The sequence below is a fragment of the Python bivittatus genome, unplaced genomic scaffold (assembly GCF_059951505.1).
Source record: "Python bivittatus isolate LINGU-HERP-01145 unplaced genomic scaffold, Pbiv_v1 ctg000840_np1212, whole genome shotgun sequence".
Taxonomy (NCBI): Eukaryota; Metazoa; Chordata; class Lepidosauria; order Squamata; family Pythonidae; genus Python; species Python bivittatus.
In genome coordinates this window covers 669,644-688,655 of record NW_028277113.1, presented here as the reverse complement: position 1 = coordinate 688,655, position 19,012 = coordinate 669,644, and the positions used below count along the sequence as shown (strand labels likewise).

Below are 19,012 nucleotides of genomic sequence, written 5' to 3'. Positions count from 1 at the left end.
TAATTCCGTATACTGCACAAACACAGGAAGTGGGGTTAGTTCAATAAGCCATGAATTAACCATGTTAGTGTGTTGTGTGATCATGGCCATTCTATATGCGACTATGGCTTTAAGACTAATTTCTAGCAAATATTTTGTGCTCTGGTATAGTAGATAGTGGCACATTTTCTGAAGATTACTCTGGGCTCCCTGCATCATTTACTTAACCATTCTGTGTGCAGAGATAGCCTTGGTCCCTTTAGGAAGGCAATGGAGATCATCCCTTTTTTCTTTTTTTACTGTGAGTTGGATATGAGGGGCTTTCCTAGGGTTCTTTTTGTTTTTTAAACTGCATAATATTTTTATTAACTCTATTAACAATTGGTTTTATGAGTGCTGTTTGGAGATTACTGTAATCCACTTAGAGCCTGTTGATTTAGTCCGATACATACTATATACTAAACAAAACATCTAGCTAAATAGCAAATCATTTCTGCAGGGAACCTGTCCCAGGAATGCTTCCTCATTTAAAGTTCAATAGTCATAGTGCAGGAAAATGGAAACGTTTACGAATATTGGGTGTGCATAGACAAAGAAATAGTACTGCGCATACATTGACATGTGATATAGACATCAAGAATATAATATGGATTATATTAAGAAAATATACTCTTCTGTTCTTAACAAAGAACCTATTGTTGAACAGATCTGAAAGCTTTTATTCTGCTGGGGGCTTTTTGTGTTATCTTTAATCAATCACATTTCAGTTGCGAGCACTTTCAATAGATGTTGGTTTATCATCCAGGACTCCCTGGGCTGCTGGCATTCCCTATTATAACAGGAAAGTGTTCCCTACACACACACTTCTCTTGCTTTGGGTTGGCACTGGCGGGCTGGCTAATATTTTTTCAGTGGGGCAGATTTAGCTCTGAAGTTTCAGATGCTGACCCTAAACTGATACTATTTACCACTTTGTCTTATTTTATTTCCCTTTATGCAGAACTGAGTACTGATTTGCACCATTTACCAAAAAGAATACACATCTTTACTGTTAAGTTTCGTGCACAAACAAGCTCTGTTTTGTATTTTTTCTTTTTACTGAGCTTTGGAAAAAAAAAGACATTGCAACCTAAAATAAATTACATATAATGTACAATATATATATATTTATACACATTCAATATGTATATACACACATATATTGATATAGGATCGACATATTATCTTTAAAGATGTCTTCTGATCGAAACTATCCACTTCCAAAATCTAGAAAACAGCTTTGTGCAAAATTAAATTAAATTATTTCACTGTTGTAAAGCTTATAGAAAAATATAATTTGTCTAAAGAAACCTTGAAATGTTTCAGTATATTTTGTCTTGTGTTAAGATGTCATGTGAATTACCAAATTAACCATGGGTACTGAGGGTCCCACTTAGCCCCCTTAATAGTGCACAGCTGCATGACAAGAGCAAATACGGGTACTTCTTTCACTTTCCACATCAATAGCTGGAAGCTGGTGTTGTCCATGCTAACGCTGCGCTTGGACTGCAACAATCCTTGTTAGCTATGTAACTGACAATCCATGAAAGCCAATGGCCTGGCCTGTTGGCAAGCTCTGTAGCGCATCCAAGTCACCAAAGCATAAGTAGTCCAATCGGGTGAATGGGTAACAAATGAAACACTAATTCCATTGACAAAGACCCTCTTCCACAGCACTGCAAGATTTCTGTTTGGACCATTTTCCCAATGTAGACTTTGATTTATTTAACATCATTCCATTTTGGCAAGTTCCTCCTGAAGTAACATAGTCCTATTCAAAGTTTTCTAAAGGAAAAAGATATGCTATTATATTCGCTATACAAGTTAGCACATATAGCAGTTTGTACAAACAGCCTTATTTTTCCCCTACCCCACAAGAGAAGATTACTACTTTGGTTTAAATATTGGTGTGTGTATGGGTGTTGCCACATTCCTTTCCAGAAACAACCCTATGAACAAATGCTTGCCCATCATCTCAAGTATCCTGCATAGCACTGAGTATGAGAACCCCACTCTATCAAATATAAAGTTTTAGATAGGACACTAATATTGTAGTAAAACTTCTCATTCCACAATTGTTTTTAGAAAACAGTTACAAGCTTAGTGAACCATACAGATGGTTCACAGTTCACTACCACAGGAAAACTCTCTTTTGTACCATAGGTAATATAATCAACCCTAAACTCTTTATTTTGTCTTATTCTGCATTTATCAAGGTCTCTTTAACATATTTCATCTCTCATTTACTCTTTTTAACTCAGGATCTTGTCTGGTAGTGTTAGCAGTATACAATATATTACACTGAATGTTAAGAAAGCCAATTTCAGGGATCCGCCATGATACAGATCAACAGAGTAAGGTCATGTTCAGGCAAGCAAAATAAAGCTAATGTTTTCCCCCCAAGGTTGTATTTTTTATATTTCATTAACAATAATAAAAAAGAAATGGGGCAGGTAAGGAGAAGAGGCAGGACGGCAACACAATCCATGAATCAACAGAGAGACTTTGGTTGACAAAGGAGAATGTCCCAAGAACGGAAGCTTCCTCTATTGAATAGCCGCCAAGTCTTTTGCAATTGCATGAAATGGGAGAAAAAAATTCAGTTGAAGGGGAAGAAAAGAAAAACAGAGACTGTTCCTTTAAGTTCCTCATCCATGCCAGCATACTTGGTATGCTATGAATTCATTATCTGAAACCTTCAGAAACAAGGCCTCATTATTAAAAGTAAAGTGTGAGAGAAGAAATAAACTTCCTGTCCCTGCAGTTTTCATTTATTATTCATTGTCTTCTCTCATTTCTACGATGTCCGTCATTTCTTCTGTTGGAGGCATGTCAGTCATTGCTGAATCCTCACCTTCTGTCGCGGTCTCATTATCATTCCTCTTCTTTTTCTAGGTTGAAAAATAACAGTATTGTAGGAGATGGCCTGCAGGCAAGTTGGTTGCCTACCTGCCTGTGTTCCATTTAACTATCCATGCATCCATCCATAGATCTCTGGATGCTTAGAAAAACACACATGTAACACATAAAATTATAAAGCGTTAAAAGTAAATGCTAAATCATTAAACTCTAAAGAGATTTTAATCTTCTTAAACTGTAATAAAGAGGAAGCCAGCCTCAACTGCAAGGGCAATTTATTGCACAATGTGGGCCCTGCCATAGAAGAAGCAGAATCAGCTGCTAAAGTTGGACATATTCATGGTAAGACCTGCAGAAGGCATGCTCTTGAGGAGGGCAGGGCAGACTCTACAGGGGATCCTCCAAGTAATTTGGTTATGTACAGCATTATAAGCTAAAGTGAGCACCGTGAACTGGGCTTAGAAAGCAAATGGCAACCAGTGTAGGTGTTCCAACACAGGAGCGATACAACAACTCCTACAAGTGACACCTGCCATCCATAACACTCAATTTTGAGCCAACTCCAATTTCCAGATTTTGAACTGTGAAATTGTAACTGGAGCTGCCACTTCAGGCCCAGGTCATGCATGATATTAAATGTGGATGACCTCTAAGTGGGAGCAGGATGAGAGTAGCGTATCCACCCTTGCTTTGCCTAATTTCTCAGTGGCTTTTGATATCATTGATCATGGTATCCTTCTGGACTAGCTCAGGGGGTTTCAAGTTAGGGGTACAGTTTTGTGCAGGTTCTCCTCCCTCCTCTGAGCTCAATTCCAGTTGGTGTTGATAGGGTTAAAGTCCAGCCCATATCCCCTTCTCTATAGGGTTCCTCAGGGCTCAATGTCCTCTTCTCCTATTTAACATCTACATGAAGCTGCTGCATAAGGTCATTCAATGGCACACAGTGAGACATCAGTGTGCTGATGATACTCAGCTGTCTGTTCTGTCCTAGGGCAACTACATGATACTGTGGAAGTTCCATCTTGGGATCTGGAGGCTGTACGGGTCTGGATGGGGAAAAACAGATTTCAGCTCAACTCTAGCAAGACTTGAATGGCTCTGGATTTTATGGCCTCCTGGATCCAATGACTTTCCATTTCGTGGATGGCATGGCACTAGAAAGAAACAGTCTGCAATTTGGAGGTCTTCCTGGACTCAAGGCTCCTGTTCAAGCAGGTGTCAGCCATGCCAAGAGGGCTTTTGAACACCTTTGTGTTGTGTGCCATTTGTGCCACTTCTTGGACTGGGAAACACTGCTCGCACTCATATTTTGCTCATCTCCCAAGTGGATTATAACAATGTGATCTACATGGGGCTGCCATTGAAGAACATCCAGAAGCTGCAACTGGTCCAAAATGTGGAAGCTTGAACAATGATGGGCATATCTTAGAAAACCCATATTATATGTTCACTTTGTGAGCTTCACTGGTCTCCAATATGGTTCTGGGTACAATTCAAGGTGAAGGTTTGTCACTTATAATTCATGAGGCCAGAAAATTTGAGGGATTGCCTTTCTTCAATTGTTCCTACCCGCGCCATCAGGATTGGCAGGAGGGGCACACTCCGTGTCCTATCTGTTAAAGAATGTCATCTAGCAGGGCTCAGAAAATGTGCCTTTTCTGTTGCAGCATCTGCCCATTGGAACACTAAACCATCCAAGATTAAGTTGGCCCTGACCCTGCTGGCCTTCCAGGGTCAGTTTTTAAGATCTGGCTGTTTTCCCAGCATGGGGGTCAGGATTAACTGAGCCTATGAGGTTGGTTAATTTATTATTGATTTGTTTATCCTCAGTTGCTATTTTGTGCTTTTTCTATTTCCTTATATTTATTGTTGTTATTCTCGTTATTTGTATCGAAGTTTGTAAACTATGTTAGCTGCCCAGAGATGCTCTTGCAAGATGGGTGGACATATACTGTACATCTACGTGATAAAGTAAACAAGCTTGATTTTGAAGGAAAAAACTCCAGAGTAGACTTCCTGTTAGAGAACTGGCACAGAAGAGACTTCTGAACCTATTTCAGCCTTCCACGATCTGGGCTCCCCCCATGATGGCTATTGCTGAGAATTCTCAGAGGCGAAGTCCACTCATCTGAAGGGCACTGATCAAATTACTTCTAAAGTCATGCATAAGTTAGGATTCGGTATCTGATAGACCTCATCCTTCTATACCAGCCTGCTCTGGCACAGAAGTAACAGTCATTGCCGATCTCTGATAATAAATAAATAAATAATTTGAATTCATAATCACGGACATCTCATCTTCTAAGGTAGGCAGAGGACTTCTTTCACTGCTGCACTCATTTATGGGATGCCTTCCCTATAGAAGGCCACAGGTTCCCCATCTCTTTATCAGAATCAGATGAATCAAGCTTCTCAAGGAGTCAGGTAAGAATAACACAGAAGCTATGCTCTAACCATCCAGTACACCACAATAAATTCAGTCACATGCCTATAATAAACAGTCTTCAGTCCAATTGACTATTTCTGGACTTCAGAAATATCCCCACTACTGTAAGCTGAGGTGCAGCAGGTAAACAAGTGGTCTGTTTCTTGACAGAATTTCTTACCTGTTTTTGATAGACGTAACAAGCTGCTATTGCAACCATAGTTGATTCTCCTACAAAGCCAGCTAGAAGTGATCCTACGCCTAGAGTGGCTCCGTGGACCCTAAGAACATCAGAAGGAGATACATACTGTTTTCTCTTCCATACCTCAGACTCAATCAGTGTATTTCAGCAACAAAGATTATTAGAATGATGAAAGCTAAGTAGCGTTGACACTTGAAATATGGTTGTTTCTGTATAATGTTACAGGCTAAAAACAACTGCCTTGCCATCAGTTGCAAACCTTTTCCCTAGTCCAGTCATTGACTCTAAAGTTTAAATTCGATTGTTACCAGCACAATAATGATGCAGAAAGATTATCCTAGCTCTGAGGAAAAAAATGCAGGGCCAGGGAAACATATCCTCATGATGGAACAGAGGCCCCAAGTGGGAAAGGGCCCACAAAGAGAAGGGGGCCAAACTGATAACCAATAGTACAGATAATCTAGGAGCTGGGGACGCTATAGGACACAATAGGCAATCAGAGAAAAAGCAGGAACTTGAAACATTTTAAACAAGAATTATATGGCCAAAGCATATGCATATACAATGCAGGACCAAATAACCAAAAAGGGTCATGTGCTATTCTCATAAACAACAATATAGAAGTATATTATTATGGAACTGATTCCCATTCCTCCCCACTGCAATGTAGATAAGCAGCGTAAGAAAGTAGTGGGTGCAAATCTGTACGTATGCCTGATTCTTAGCCTGCCAGGAAGCCTAATCACAAGATCTAGGTTTTGGAGTCACCTTCCACCATCTTGCAGTAATACAGTTGGTTCTCCTGGCAGAAAAAAGAGAACCATGTGCACTCTTACGATATTGAAATGTGCACATGGTTTCCTCTGTGCAGGAAGAGCCCTGCCCCCCATCACACCACTACTTCTGTACATGGATTATGATTTCCATTTGAAAAGTGAATGTATATATTCTAAAAATCAGAGACCCAAAGTCATCATCTGATAGTCATTTAGTATTGTAAACTAAATGCAGCAAAATCACACATTCCGGAAATAATGCACAGAACTGAACTTTTCCATCAAAGCCTTCTTTCCAGATTAATATATAATTATCAGCCAAAATTAATGGGGAAAAGTGACTGAGGCAATCAATAGTTTCAATCAAGTTTTAAGAACACCTCATCAACCCCAAGCCTCAATTGCAACTAAGCCTATCTCCAAACTAAGGCTGCATTTGGCACGCATCTAGATGGAACTACTTCCAATTGTAATTCTTTGGAATGTTCTCTACAGCTTTACAAAGCTCCACCCACTTTAAAAACATTGGCTCTGTCCCAGCAGAGAAGTAATTTTATCAATGTCCAGCTCTCTGTTACTAAAAGAAATCGAGGAAAAGAGAAAAGGGGCCCATGCTCACAAAAGGGTTGTCTGCTCCAGCAAAACAGCTGTGGAAAAACCTGATTTAAGTTCTCACACACACACAAAGCATTTAGTGTACAAAGTTATCAATATGGTTTAATTGTTGGGCTGAATTTCTCAATAAAACTCTTCTGAAGTGATAGCAACAAATATTCTTGCCTCCCTTTATGCCCTTCTTTAACCAATAAGCACTTGTGTGTGCAGTTGAACTGTGAACTAGCCAAGCAGCAACTGGATGTGGATGGAGAATATTGTGGCTTAATGCAGTGGATAGTCTGATTTTGTGTTATAGATGGTATGGCATCACAGAAAAAAATGGAGAAGTGTAATAGAGTATAACTTACCCTAAATAGGGCAGCACAATCAAACTGGTGATGAGAACAATGATGCGCAGTACTGAGCTAGGAGCTAGGACAAAAGTCTTTTTCAGTGTCATCAACCATCCTGTCAAATGTGCTCTTACTGTGACTAAAAAAAAGAAGAACATGGAAAGAACAATTACTGGCAGCAAAACCTTGAATACATGCTCAACTTCTAAGAGGCAATTCTAACTTCTTCCAGAAAAAGAATTTGATTGCCTTTTTTCCTCAGGTATCATTTGATGTGAAGTTCTGGACTGGATAAGAAAATGAGCATTATTAAAGAAGTTGGAAACATAAAAGCAAGCAGCTAGAGTTACAATATGTTATGAGTAGTAAAACATGATTCCTTCTATTGTTTGAAAAATAGGATTTGCCAATAAAAAACCCTTTGGCTAACACAGTACTAAACTGTAAGATCCTCAAAATATGGTTTGTTGTCCTCCCAAACAATGCATCAAATTAAAGGTTTGATCCAGCTTCTTCAACCTAAAAGGTGCTGCATTAATACAGCTGGTCCCTGGCTCGGTCCTGATCAGACACAGGTCCTTTATTTTATCTTGAATCAATCTATATTAACTCAGAGTTTATATCTTAATTTAAAATGCTTGGAGAGTTATCCCTGATTGTTGTTAATGCAGAAGAAAGTATACATAGTTGAATGCCAGAGCAATAACTGGGATGGGGCAGTTCCATTATCTAATCTTTTAGTCTGCAATGATTCCCAGTTTATTTTCAGACCTAGTTTAAAATGCTGGTCTTAACCTTCAAAACTCTTAACCACTAGGCAATGGCAGAAGATCCCTCCGGAGGCTCTGTACTGTAAGTGCTCTTCCCAAGTGCAATCAGCTGGGCAACAAGGAAAGGACTTTCTTGGTGAGCCACTTGTGAAATACTTTCCCCAGATACGTGTCTTTGTTATGGTCTTTTTTTGATTCCAGTGAAGACTTTTTTTTCAATTTAACCAGGCTTGGTTTAAACTGTGATTTTAATATGTGGGCTCTCAATATATTTGAAAGTCATTGTATGCTTACTTTTATTTTATTCTGTTCCCTTCTAAGTAAAAATATTTTTACTCTACCATTATTTGTCTTTAATATTAAATATGGTCAGATTGCTAAGGTGCCAGATTAGAAGCCAGAAGATCATGAGTTTTAGACCTGCCTTAAGCATGGAATCCAGCTGGGTGACTCTGGGTCAGTCACTCTCTCTCAGCCCTTGGGAGATGGTACTGGCAAGCCACTTCTGCAAATGTTTCCAAGAAAACTGAAAGGATTTGTCCCCACAGTCACCAGTAGTAAAGGCTGACTCGGTGGATGATAACAAATACATGTCTATCTCTCTAAATGTCTCTCTAAACATTATAGTTACAGTTATATATAACAATAGCTCTCACACACACGTAATCCACAGTAATAACTTCCTCTAAAATCCCTGCACAAAGTAAATTAAATATTGTCCTAAGAGTTCTAGATGAGCCTTGTTTTTGATGTGTGGCTTTTCGGTATGCAGAGTACTTTACCCACAAGCACACTGCAAGCCGAACAAGTCATAAAGATTGATCATTTCAGCTGCAGCTTGTATTTCTATAAGTGTTGCCTTTTGGTGGATTGTTATGCAAAGCAGAAAAAGCTTTGGATTAATGTAATGCACTGTTCATTCTCTGCTTTCTACATACCTGGAACAGGAAAGAAGGAGAAGATACGAAGAGGAATGACACAGAGCTCTGCAAAAGCAAAATCAACTCCAATGATGTCAACTAAGATCTTCTCAGACACATTAGGCGTCCAAAACATCACAAAGCAGAGCTGGGAGGGTCAGAAAAAAATAGTTCATGATTAGGCACCATCTCTTAATTAGCTAAATGTGCCACTAGCTTTCATAATACAGATTCTCAGCTTTCAAACTGGCCTCCAACTTATGTTTAGTGACTGCTAGGATCACTGGAGCTTAGCAGTCACTAGACCTACAAGCCTACTACTTTATTTAAAACAACATTCTTGTTCCATATTGTAGATATTTCTACCTGCTTGAAAAATTCCAGGTTTAACTGTCCTTTTCCAGACCCCAAAGCAACTCAGTTTTGTCTGCTCACCTAAACTTCTCTGTAAAAATATTGTGAAAATATGCTTTTAAAGCCAGATTAACATTTCCTTGTCACATCTTTCATTTAAAGATACTGCGCTGCTGATGTTCTTTCATTTTAATGGCTTCAGTCCTTCATTTTCAACCACAACTGAGTAGTTTGCAGGTTCAGTCAAAAAGCAAAAATGCTTCTAGTCTTTGGAAAATGAAAGTCTTCCAAGGACTTCCCACTGAGTAGCACTTCTAAAATATGTTTATAAACTGACACAAGTACAAACATGCATACACTTATAATAATGTATGCATCTTTCTAAAGGCTTGCATGCTTTATACATTTCTTGCAGCAGTTTATTTATTGGTTTTATTTTTTTAGACTACCAATCCCCACCTAAATCTCTGGGTGATATACAAATCCCAAAACCTAATAATAATTTAAAACATTAAAAACAAAATGATAAACTCTCATACTAAAATAAACATTTTTTTTTAGAAAGGACTGCTTTTCTCCTGTTTTCAATGTACGATGCTTCATTTTTAAGCTTACCTTAAAACTTTAAAACTGTAATTTATCTTGGTGACTAAGAAATAGTTTTACACATTAAGAACTAAAAACAAGTTTAAGAAATTGCTTTTCAAACTGAGTGTACTACCCTTTTCTTAACTTAACATGAGGATGGACCTAGTTCCTAATGACTGAAAATGAAGAAACTTGTTACCCACCTAATTCAACTTAGATAGCAATCCATGGGTTGAGGGGTGTCACAAAATACTTGTTAAGAAATAGCAAAAATAGGAAATTGCATTAGAAATATCTTTAGACAAAATTATTCACTATTGGATCAAGACCTCATGGTGAATTACTGAAATGAATTGGACTGAAGTTACCCATAATTCACAAAGTCCTTTGATTTTAAGGATTTATTGCAGATCACAGATTTAGAGATCTGTTTTAAGGATCTGATTAATTCTGGATCTGACCCATTGAATAGAGAAAATACTTGGAAAGGGTTCCCTCCCCCAAACTAATCAGAAAATATTTCAGATAGATAGATAGATAGATAGATAGATAGATAGATAGATAGATAGATAGATAGATAGATAGATAGATAAAATTTAATTAGGCTACAGCTGTTCCCATGTGAAGAAATACTTGTGGTGGTGTGCACACATATTCTCTCAATATAGCAGGTATTAATTCTTTCAGCATAAAGAGATAAAGAAGTGCTAAGAAGTGCTGATAAAACCCAGCCTTCTCCAAAAGAACAAGGGAAGTTTTTTTAAAAATGCACCTGCATCTTCTTGCACAAAGAACACAAAGTACAGAACTGGGAATGCTTGAACTTGTTGAGAGGAGCCTAAGCACAGACGCAAACTGTTCAGCATACAAATCTGTCATGTCAACTTGTACACATCCATCTCGTAAATCATTCCAATGTCCAACAGATATTTTGTTATTGCCTAATGCAGTTTCTTCCTATTTGTTTCTCTCTGGGAAGAAAGAACAGAGGTATCTGTCTGTTCCTATCAAGTCAGTCCCTTCTTCTATCTAGCTCGGTAGCTTCTATTCCAGCAGTTCTTTAAGGTTTCAGATGGGGACTTTTCCAACGATCTGCAGACACCTAGGACCTCAGCATGTACAAAGAATGTAGTCTATTGTGATAGTTAATCTCAACATCCATGTCTCAAAAGAACTACTGCATGTATCAAAAGGGAAGGGACTTCTGTTGCTGCACCTTACACAGCTGACAGGGAAAGCTCTCCGAAAATTAGAACAGGATCTTGCTTCTGCTCCTCTGAAGCTGATGAGGTTGACTCAAGGACACCCCCCTCCATTGCACATGTCGTTGCCTAGTTAATTTTCCTTTCAGATGAAAATCTGATCTTTATTCCAACAAGGGGGAGGGGGGAAAGAAACCCAGTGGTGAAATTGGATTACTTTCGACTCTGGATATTCAGCCCTCATTGATAGATAGATAGATAGATAGATAGATAGATAGATAGATAGATAGATAGATAGACAGACAGACAGACAGACAGACAGACAGACAGACAGACAGACAGACAATCTCTCTTATTTTACAATGAGGTACGCAATCTAAGATATCCCAAACCCTGGACTAGAACTGCCTGCATGTCTAGGAAGCATGGCCAACTATAATGAATGCTAGGTAAGTTCGGCAACTTCATGAGTGTCACTTTTTGTCTATCCCTGCAGTATCACTGTTGTAGGTCTTACTGTTGGTTCTGCTGAGTGGGACCCTGAACCTGTTCCCTCAGCCCTGCCTGGAAGGCAGACCTAAAAAGATACTCACAAACAACTGCTTTGTTTCATTACTGAATGGCAAACAAGAGGGAAAAGTCTATATATCTTTTATTAAATAACAGCTTCTTAAAAAATGCAGTATGCTGTCACTCAATTAGTCACTTGTGTGTTTAGTCCACCCAGCAATAAGAAATACTAGATTTCAATGAAAACATGCATATTAAAATTAAATCAATGCAGGCAATCATGCCATATTTTCCTCCCTGTAACTAAAGCCGTTTCAAATAAAAGTGTCTTTAATGCTGATGAAAACGCCATACTGTTCATCATTAGGTAAATGCATCCTTTGTTTTCATTATCTATTCCCAGCACTTCTGGATTTATTTAGTAATTCTAAATACATTTAGAATTTACTTAGAAATTCTATTTATCAAGATACAACTGCTACCAAAGTGGCTTACAAATGACAATTAGATTTTTAAAAAAGAGAAAAATCTGAGCTCCTTCCCCCAGAGGGAAGTTACATGTCCTGGAGGGAAAAGAAGGTAGAGTGCACCTAGAACAAGCTTCTGAGTTAGTCTCTGTCTGCCTTTCCCACTCTTTTCTGCAACCATGCTCTTGGCCTGTGCAAGTAGTGTTAAGAAGCAAGCCACATGAAATAAAACAGTATGATTACAATGGAAAGCTTTCCTCCATTTCTTCTCAAATTATAACATTATGTGCGAGGTCAGGAATGACTTGTCATTCCACACAAGAACATTTTTACTGGAAGATGAGGATATCTTGGAACTTCGGGGGCAGGGGGAGGGAGAGATCACATTTTGTGTAGTCTAATAATTATGTTCAGAGTAACTCCAAAGGCAGGAGCATTTCAGATTTTGCAAAGGTAGTAGGCAGAGAAGAATGTGTCCAAAAATTAAAACAAAATTGGAAAGGCTGCTGTAATGAGGAGATAATTTCATAAATGGTCTCTATTTCCTAAAAGGACATGAGAAATAAGCTAACAACTATCCAAGCTGTTTGATTACTAGTCCAAAAATGGATTAAGAACCTGTTTGACTAGAATGTAGGTACAGTATGTTTATTATAAGAGTAAAACCAGACCTATCCTACTCTAACACAAATACATACAAACTACCATTGTTAAAATATTGAAGGTAGCATTTTATTTAGTTCACCAAATTTCCCAAGAGAGCTAAGGATTCCACATATTGTTCAGTATTTATTTATCAAATTTATATAGCTGCCCATCTCACAAATGTGAATCTGGGGGGTGTACAATAAAACCAACAATTAAAACAGTCTTAAATAACCATTGAAAACAGGAAGCAGTAATTAGTAATATTATATAGTAGAAGAAGTCAACACATTTGCATGTGACTTATTCAAGATTTTCTTCCGCAAGCATTTTCATTTACAATCATAAAGACTTCAAGCAGATAATGAACAGCTGGGACACTCAAGGATAAATGAAGGGCCTGTCTAATTAAGCAGATTAATGAGACTTTTGATTAAGAATAAGCACTAACTCGTTCTGAACATCTATTTTTAGAAGCCAATCCCCAATATATAGCCAAACCACACTTGCTGAAAAGGAAAGAGAAGGTAATGAGAAGATTAATGGTGCTGAAAGGAGTTCACCTGATAACTTTTTCATGAGAGATTTGAGTGTAATTATTGTGCTATGTTGTGCTGTAATATAACAATGTTAGAGTCTAAAAAAGCAGGTAATTATTATCCCAGCTGTTCACATAACTATGAAGTTCCCTTTCACATTTTTATTTACTCAAGAGGGCTACCGCAATTCCTCCTTGGAAGATTTGAGAGACAAAGATTTAAGTCCATCTGAACTCTTCCATGTGAAATCAGTGAGACATAACAAAGTGCAAATTAAACTCCAAAATTGTTGCAGGTCTCTTTTATTCAGATTGTAGTTGCTTTTGTCTGGTATCTATCTGTTCTTTGCTCACTGAGATTGCCTTGTGACTGATTTGAAGGAGAAAGGATAAACTCAAGGGGATTTTGACACCAAGTTCCCAATGTTTACATCTATAGTTCAATAACTCTGTTCCAAGGAACAACTCACTGAGAAAGCACTTGCTTTGCACACAAGGTCAGCATCTCCAAGTCAGGCTGGGAAAGATCCTGACTTCAGTGCTGATCAACACACACAATAATAAATTCAGATAGCTTGACTCTGAATAAATGGGAGACATACAAATTAGTTAATTAAATAATTAATTAAATAATTAATTAAATAAATAAATGTCTTCCTATATTGATGTTTCCTAATATAAGGAAAAACATGAATGGGTCATTTTGTAATCAGTTTTTTGAAATCTGAATGCTGACTGTTTGTGACAATTGAAAGAGAATCTTGCAGTCAGAAAACATGGAATACCACAAACAATATTTCAGAACATCACTTTTGCCATATTCAATAATTGAATTTGCTAGAAATAGAGAGGCAGAAATTCTGAAGTTGATTTTTATTCTTCATATGAGGGGCTTTATCCATTTAAAAGGAAAACTGTGTCTGAGATCTAATGCAACTGGATTAAAAAAAATCAATAAAAATGTTTTCAACAGTTTCATTATATCTGTGTGTGTTTACTGTTTTTGGCATTCTCAAATACATTGAATAGATCAAATCCATAATCACAACGGCAGCATTATTTTCTGCAAACTGCGTAAGACGAAGAAGCAGAACCACAGTAGACTGCCAAATGTAGTGAGTGAGTGCAAGGTTAAGCTGAAAGATCAAACAAATATTTGTTGCTACCCTGTTTGGAAAACATAAGAAGATAGATCCTACATGTGGTACTCATGCTCCAAAATCTAATATTCAGTGTGAATGGAGACAGTGACACAAAATGGTTCTGGAACAATGGTTCTGGAACAATGGTTCTGGAATTTCCAGCCAGGATGGCCATTGCCGAGTCTCCTGGGAATTCTTCTAGTAGCAGTTCTGGAAGATTAGGATAAAATATTGTGTGGCTAACAGGGATGGAATAGTGGGCAGATAACCATGTATATTGCTGTAAAGAACATGGAAGGAGAGTTGGTTAAAATAAAGTTAATTTAAAAAGCAGTAATAAGAAAGTTGAGTCCTTACCGTTAAGGAGAGGGCCATGCAGACAAAAGTGAACTTTTTGATGTGTGTTCCTGTGACGGTACTGCTGGTATTCACCATTTTATTACTGGGATTGTTCTAAGGTGAAAGGGAGAAAAAACAGTACCATTAACCTCAGTGGAGCAATTGTATTATTGTTCAGTGGCAAAATCAGTAGACTTTGTAGATCCAATCTCTACTTACGCATTCCTTCAGATGAATTTAATGTTAAATAAATTTGTATTGGGAATCTTCAGAAAGTAAATTCTTTGCTGGCAAGAATTTGCCAAGGTAAAACACAACGATGTCCAATGAAATAGGTTTTGCTTCTGAAAGCAATAACTTAGTTCCACAACACTGCTGCGCTTGCATGATGAAGGAGCAAAAAAAAAGTTGGCTGTGCTTTTGCTTATTGCAGATAGCAGCCACAAACGTGTGATGCTGCTTTCTATATACCCACATCATTTCTTTCTAATGGGAATCAAAATGAACTGCATCCCATATGCTTACAGAAGGCATTTGCAATAGTTCATGATTAGGATCCCGTCATGTATGAAGGCCTCTGAATCTGAGCCACAGGCAGAATCTCTTCCATTCAATAAACTAAAGCTTTTCACGTAGCTATGGAACAATAGCTTTGAACATTTTGCAGCATAAGTGATAATACTGACTTAGCGGGACTTACTCTATAGATTGGTTACTGCCACTGAATGCAACTTCTAAACAGAACGCATATGAGAGATGCGAGGATGTTTTTCTATGCCAGCCACTGCTGTACAAATTGGTCAGAGATCATTAACTTTCTCCATGCACCTTCTCTCCAATTCCCTACTCTTTAATGGGAATTTAAACAGACCAACCCTGCAGTTTGAGGCAGCAAGATGTTACTGCAGATGCTGAACACACAATAAACTTTTATTTATTTATTATTGTTGGTCTGCCTTCTTATAATATACTTATTGAATTTCCAGGCAAAATTTTCCATACTGCTAGAGACCTATAAGTCCAATCTGACCCATATAACAGCATTTGTTGTCATACAGAAATATCCTCCCACCCCTCCCTGATGATTTAAATCACTAGAGCAACCCTGACTCACCCTTACTTCTAATTAGCAATAGAAGTAACCTACAGAAAATGAATGTCTGAACACCTGGTTTTTATTCACTCTAATGATTTGTACACAGGCTAAGTGATTTGATGTTCTGTTCTGCACAAAAAAATTCCAGATATCACTATGCAAACATTAAAAAAAAAACAAAAAAAACCTCCTCTCTCTCCCTGAACCCACCCTCCATCTACATGGGCAGATGGAGCTTCTGAAACAGAAGAAAGTGTGCATATAAGAACAGCTGAAGCAGTGATGTCATTCTTAAAGGGAGCTATGGATAAAAGGAAGCTAAGGGACACATGCACTTTTAGTGTGCATGTGTACATACATCTTTGTGCATTGTTTTCTTATTTTATTATTTGTGTGTCAGAGACTCAAGGAAAAAGAAAGCTTAATAGCTCTTTTACAGGGTACATAGTAAGAGAAAGGGAAAGTTTCTTGTCCAACACAGATTGTTGGGGCTTTTTACATGTCCCACTGCACCTTTGTGCTCCATCCTCTGTTAACACACAGGGACACAACAGAGGAACAATCATCTTACAATTTCTAAGCCAGTGTTGTCCAAGCTTGGCCACTTTAAGATGAGTGGACTTCAACTCCCAGAATTCCCCAGCCAGCCATGCTGGCTAGGGAATTTTGGGAGTTGAAGTCCACTCATCTTAAAGTGGCCAAGTTTGGACAACACTGTTCTAAGCAAACAGAGGATTTGCCTTTGGGTATGGAGAGGATATCGCAATCAGTTCATAAGGAACAAGAGGCTTGGAGCTGCAGAGCAGGCTGGAGTGAGATGGATATATATGGGACTTACTATCAGGAAAAGTGATGACAGAAACTAGTTTTTTCTCATTTCTTGCAAACCTCACCCATCACAAAGCCAATTTCTCTCAGAGCACTCTTGGCAAAACTGCATTTGAAAGAGAAACTAAGGATTTGCTCTCATCACAGAAAACAAGCTCACCTTGTCAAAAGCAGGGTAAACAGCTCGGATCTCCGTCAACCAGCCATATGGCATGTGCCCCACTGGATACGTCGCTGTCAAAATTGCTACTGCCTAAGGTGCAGAAGAAAGACAGAAGATTACAGTTCAAATCCTCAGAGACAACTTGCTTTTACACCTAATATTCAGATATTTCTATCACTGTTAGATCAGCAGTATTTTAAGACTGGCAAGCAAGCACCTGTTTCATGACCACAGTAGATGCAAACAACCGGGACTAGCAAGTAAATACCTGGATGCACGTATTATACTAAGTCGTAATATCAGTTGTTTAATGTTGACTTAATATGTATGAACCCCATAATTATGGTTTGTAAACTGTGAGTTATGGCTTAGTACATGGTGGCTTATTTAATAAAAAGCAGTTAAAGCAGACCACAGCATAGTACAGTGTATGAATCCAGCTTATGGCTTTCTACTGTAGAAAAATTATACGTGGCAACAATTCTAACGCAACTGCAACTGCTTTAAAAATATATACTTTGTCAGCTTCATTCTGCATTTTCCCACATCCAGTGAACCTCCTTGATTTGATGACTACTTTCTAGTGAAACGTGCTATAGCTGTTAATGGGGAGACACTGTTCAGAACTGTGCTAGAAATAAGCCAAACTATGCTTTATGAAGTTGTTTTGTTTCCATCACAATTTAGTCTTTTCATGATGCACTAAAATGTGATTAACTGAAAATGGCAATAGGAACCTCTGATTTTCTCATGACCATCCTGGAACATGAGGGAGCTCAAAACTGAAACTCATTACTGAACTTAATTTTAATTAAGTCTAATGATTTTTCCTCCAAGCCCCTCTTGATATTTTCTTGGAACATGGCTTCCAACACATGATTAAAAGTTGGGCGCACTCAGCTCATTCCACACATTTGGTCCAGGTGCATCTGCTCAGTTTTTGACATCTTTGTGGTGCTATTTCAATGCAATGCGAGACTTTTCCCCCCCCTAATTCTGCAATCCTGTATTTTCATGGAATTTCTCAGAACAAATACAACAGAAACATGCTAATCAGCATCTAGAAGAACAGCAAGAGATCCATCTGAGCTGGAAAGCAAGGGCTCAGCTGCATAAAGCACTGAGAATGCTGTATTCAATAATGAAAAGATCTTCAGTGAATGAACAATATTTATAGATCTTACCTAACTACTTGAAACTATCTATGTAATATGTTTTGGCAATCATGACTAGAAACACAAGCAGATGTGATTGCAGTGCGGATCAAACCTAACCTATAGCTCCCTAGCGATCTGCAATGTACCGTATCTTTCCGACTATAAGACGATACTTTTTTCTAAAATCCTTACGCTAAAAATTGAAGGGCGTCTTATGCAAGGAAGTAAGCGAGGAGAGAACCGCGCGGTTGCAAAACTGCCCATACTTTGTCTCTGCAAACAGGCTTCCTCCTATTGCTAGCCTCCAATCACGAGTGAAATAGCTTGACTCTGCAAACAGGCTTCCTCCAATCACGAGCCTCCAATCACGAGTGAAACTGCCCATACTGTCTCTGCAAACAGACTTCCTCCAATCACGAGCCTGATGTAACTGACGTCAGCTGATGCTGAACAAACCAATTGGAGGAAGTCTGTTTGCAGAGACAAGCTATCGGCCGCTTCACTCGTGATTGAATGTAATCAGTTATGCAAAAGAACATGGAAATAGAGCTGCAGAGAGACGGTTTGGACCTCCTCCCACCGAGTGTATCAGGTCAATGTTACCTAATTACTAAATAAAAATGTGTTCTGCACTATCTTTAAAATATTGATTTCTTAATTTTGGGTTGGAAAAGTGGGGGTCATCTTGTACATGCGGGCGTCTTATTAATGGAAAAATATGGTAAGTAGTAAATAGAAGAAGGGCACACACATAATTGTTAATTCTTTAAAGAATCTTGAGATGATCCTGGAAAGGATAGCGAACAGGCCTTTTGGCTTAAGGATTAAGAATCCATGATCTTGTGCTATCAGCAACTTGATCAGGTTTTTCTTAATCACATTAAAACTATTTTGAAAAACATTCTGCGTTGTCCATCCCGCAGTGGAAGTTCAAAATCTTATTCTTCTATTTCAAATCCACTGGGCAAATTTTATCTCAAGTCTGTTAATCTCTTCAGTTTTGCTATAAGGAAACGATGAAAAAAAAAACAATGATACAATCTTATGACCTAGAAGTAAATTC

General features: G+C 38.2%; 1 protein-coding gene across 2 annotated transcripts in view; it reads right to left on the bottom strand.

Annotated features, from left to right (window-relative positions):
• Positions 1-1,109: 1,109 nt before the first annotated feature.
• ANKH (ANKH inorganic pyrophosphate transport regulator) overlaps positions 1,110-19,012 on the bottom strand; it is a 98,580-nt gene continuing 80,677 nt past the window's right edge. The window contains exons 7-13 of one of the 2 annotated variants that reach the window (XM_088130894.1): positions 16,790-16,882; positions 14,724-14,819; positions 8,939-9,068; positions 7,246-7,369; positions 5,484-5,583; positions 2,873-2,909; positions 1,110-1,803 (exon numbers count right to left, since the gene is read on the bottom strand). In XM_088130894.1, coding sequence (XP_087987020.1) covers positions 1,790-1,803; positions 2,873-2,909; positions 5,484-5,583; positions 7,246-7,369; positions 8,939-9,068; positions 14,724-14,819; positions 16,790-16,882 — 594 coding nt within the window. In that variant the 3' untranslated portion in view covers positions 1,110-1,789. Of the gene's footprint in view, positions 2,910-5,483; positions 5,584-7,245; positions 7,370-8,938; positions 9,069-14,723; positions 14,820-16,789; positions 16,883-19,012 lie in introns of both variants that reach the window. The other variant, XM_007420369.4, reaches the window with a different exon arrangement.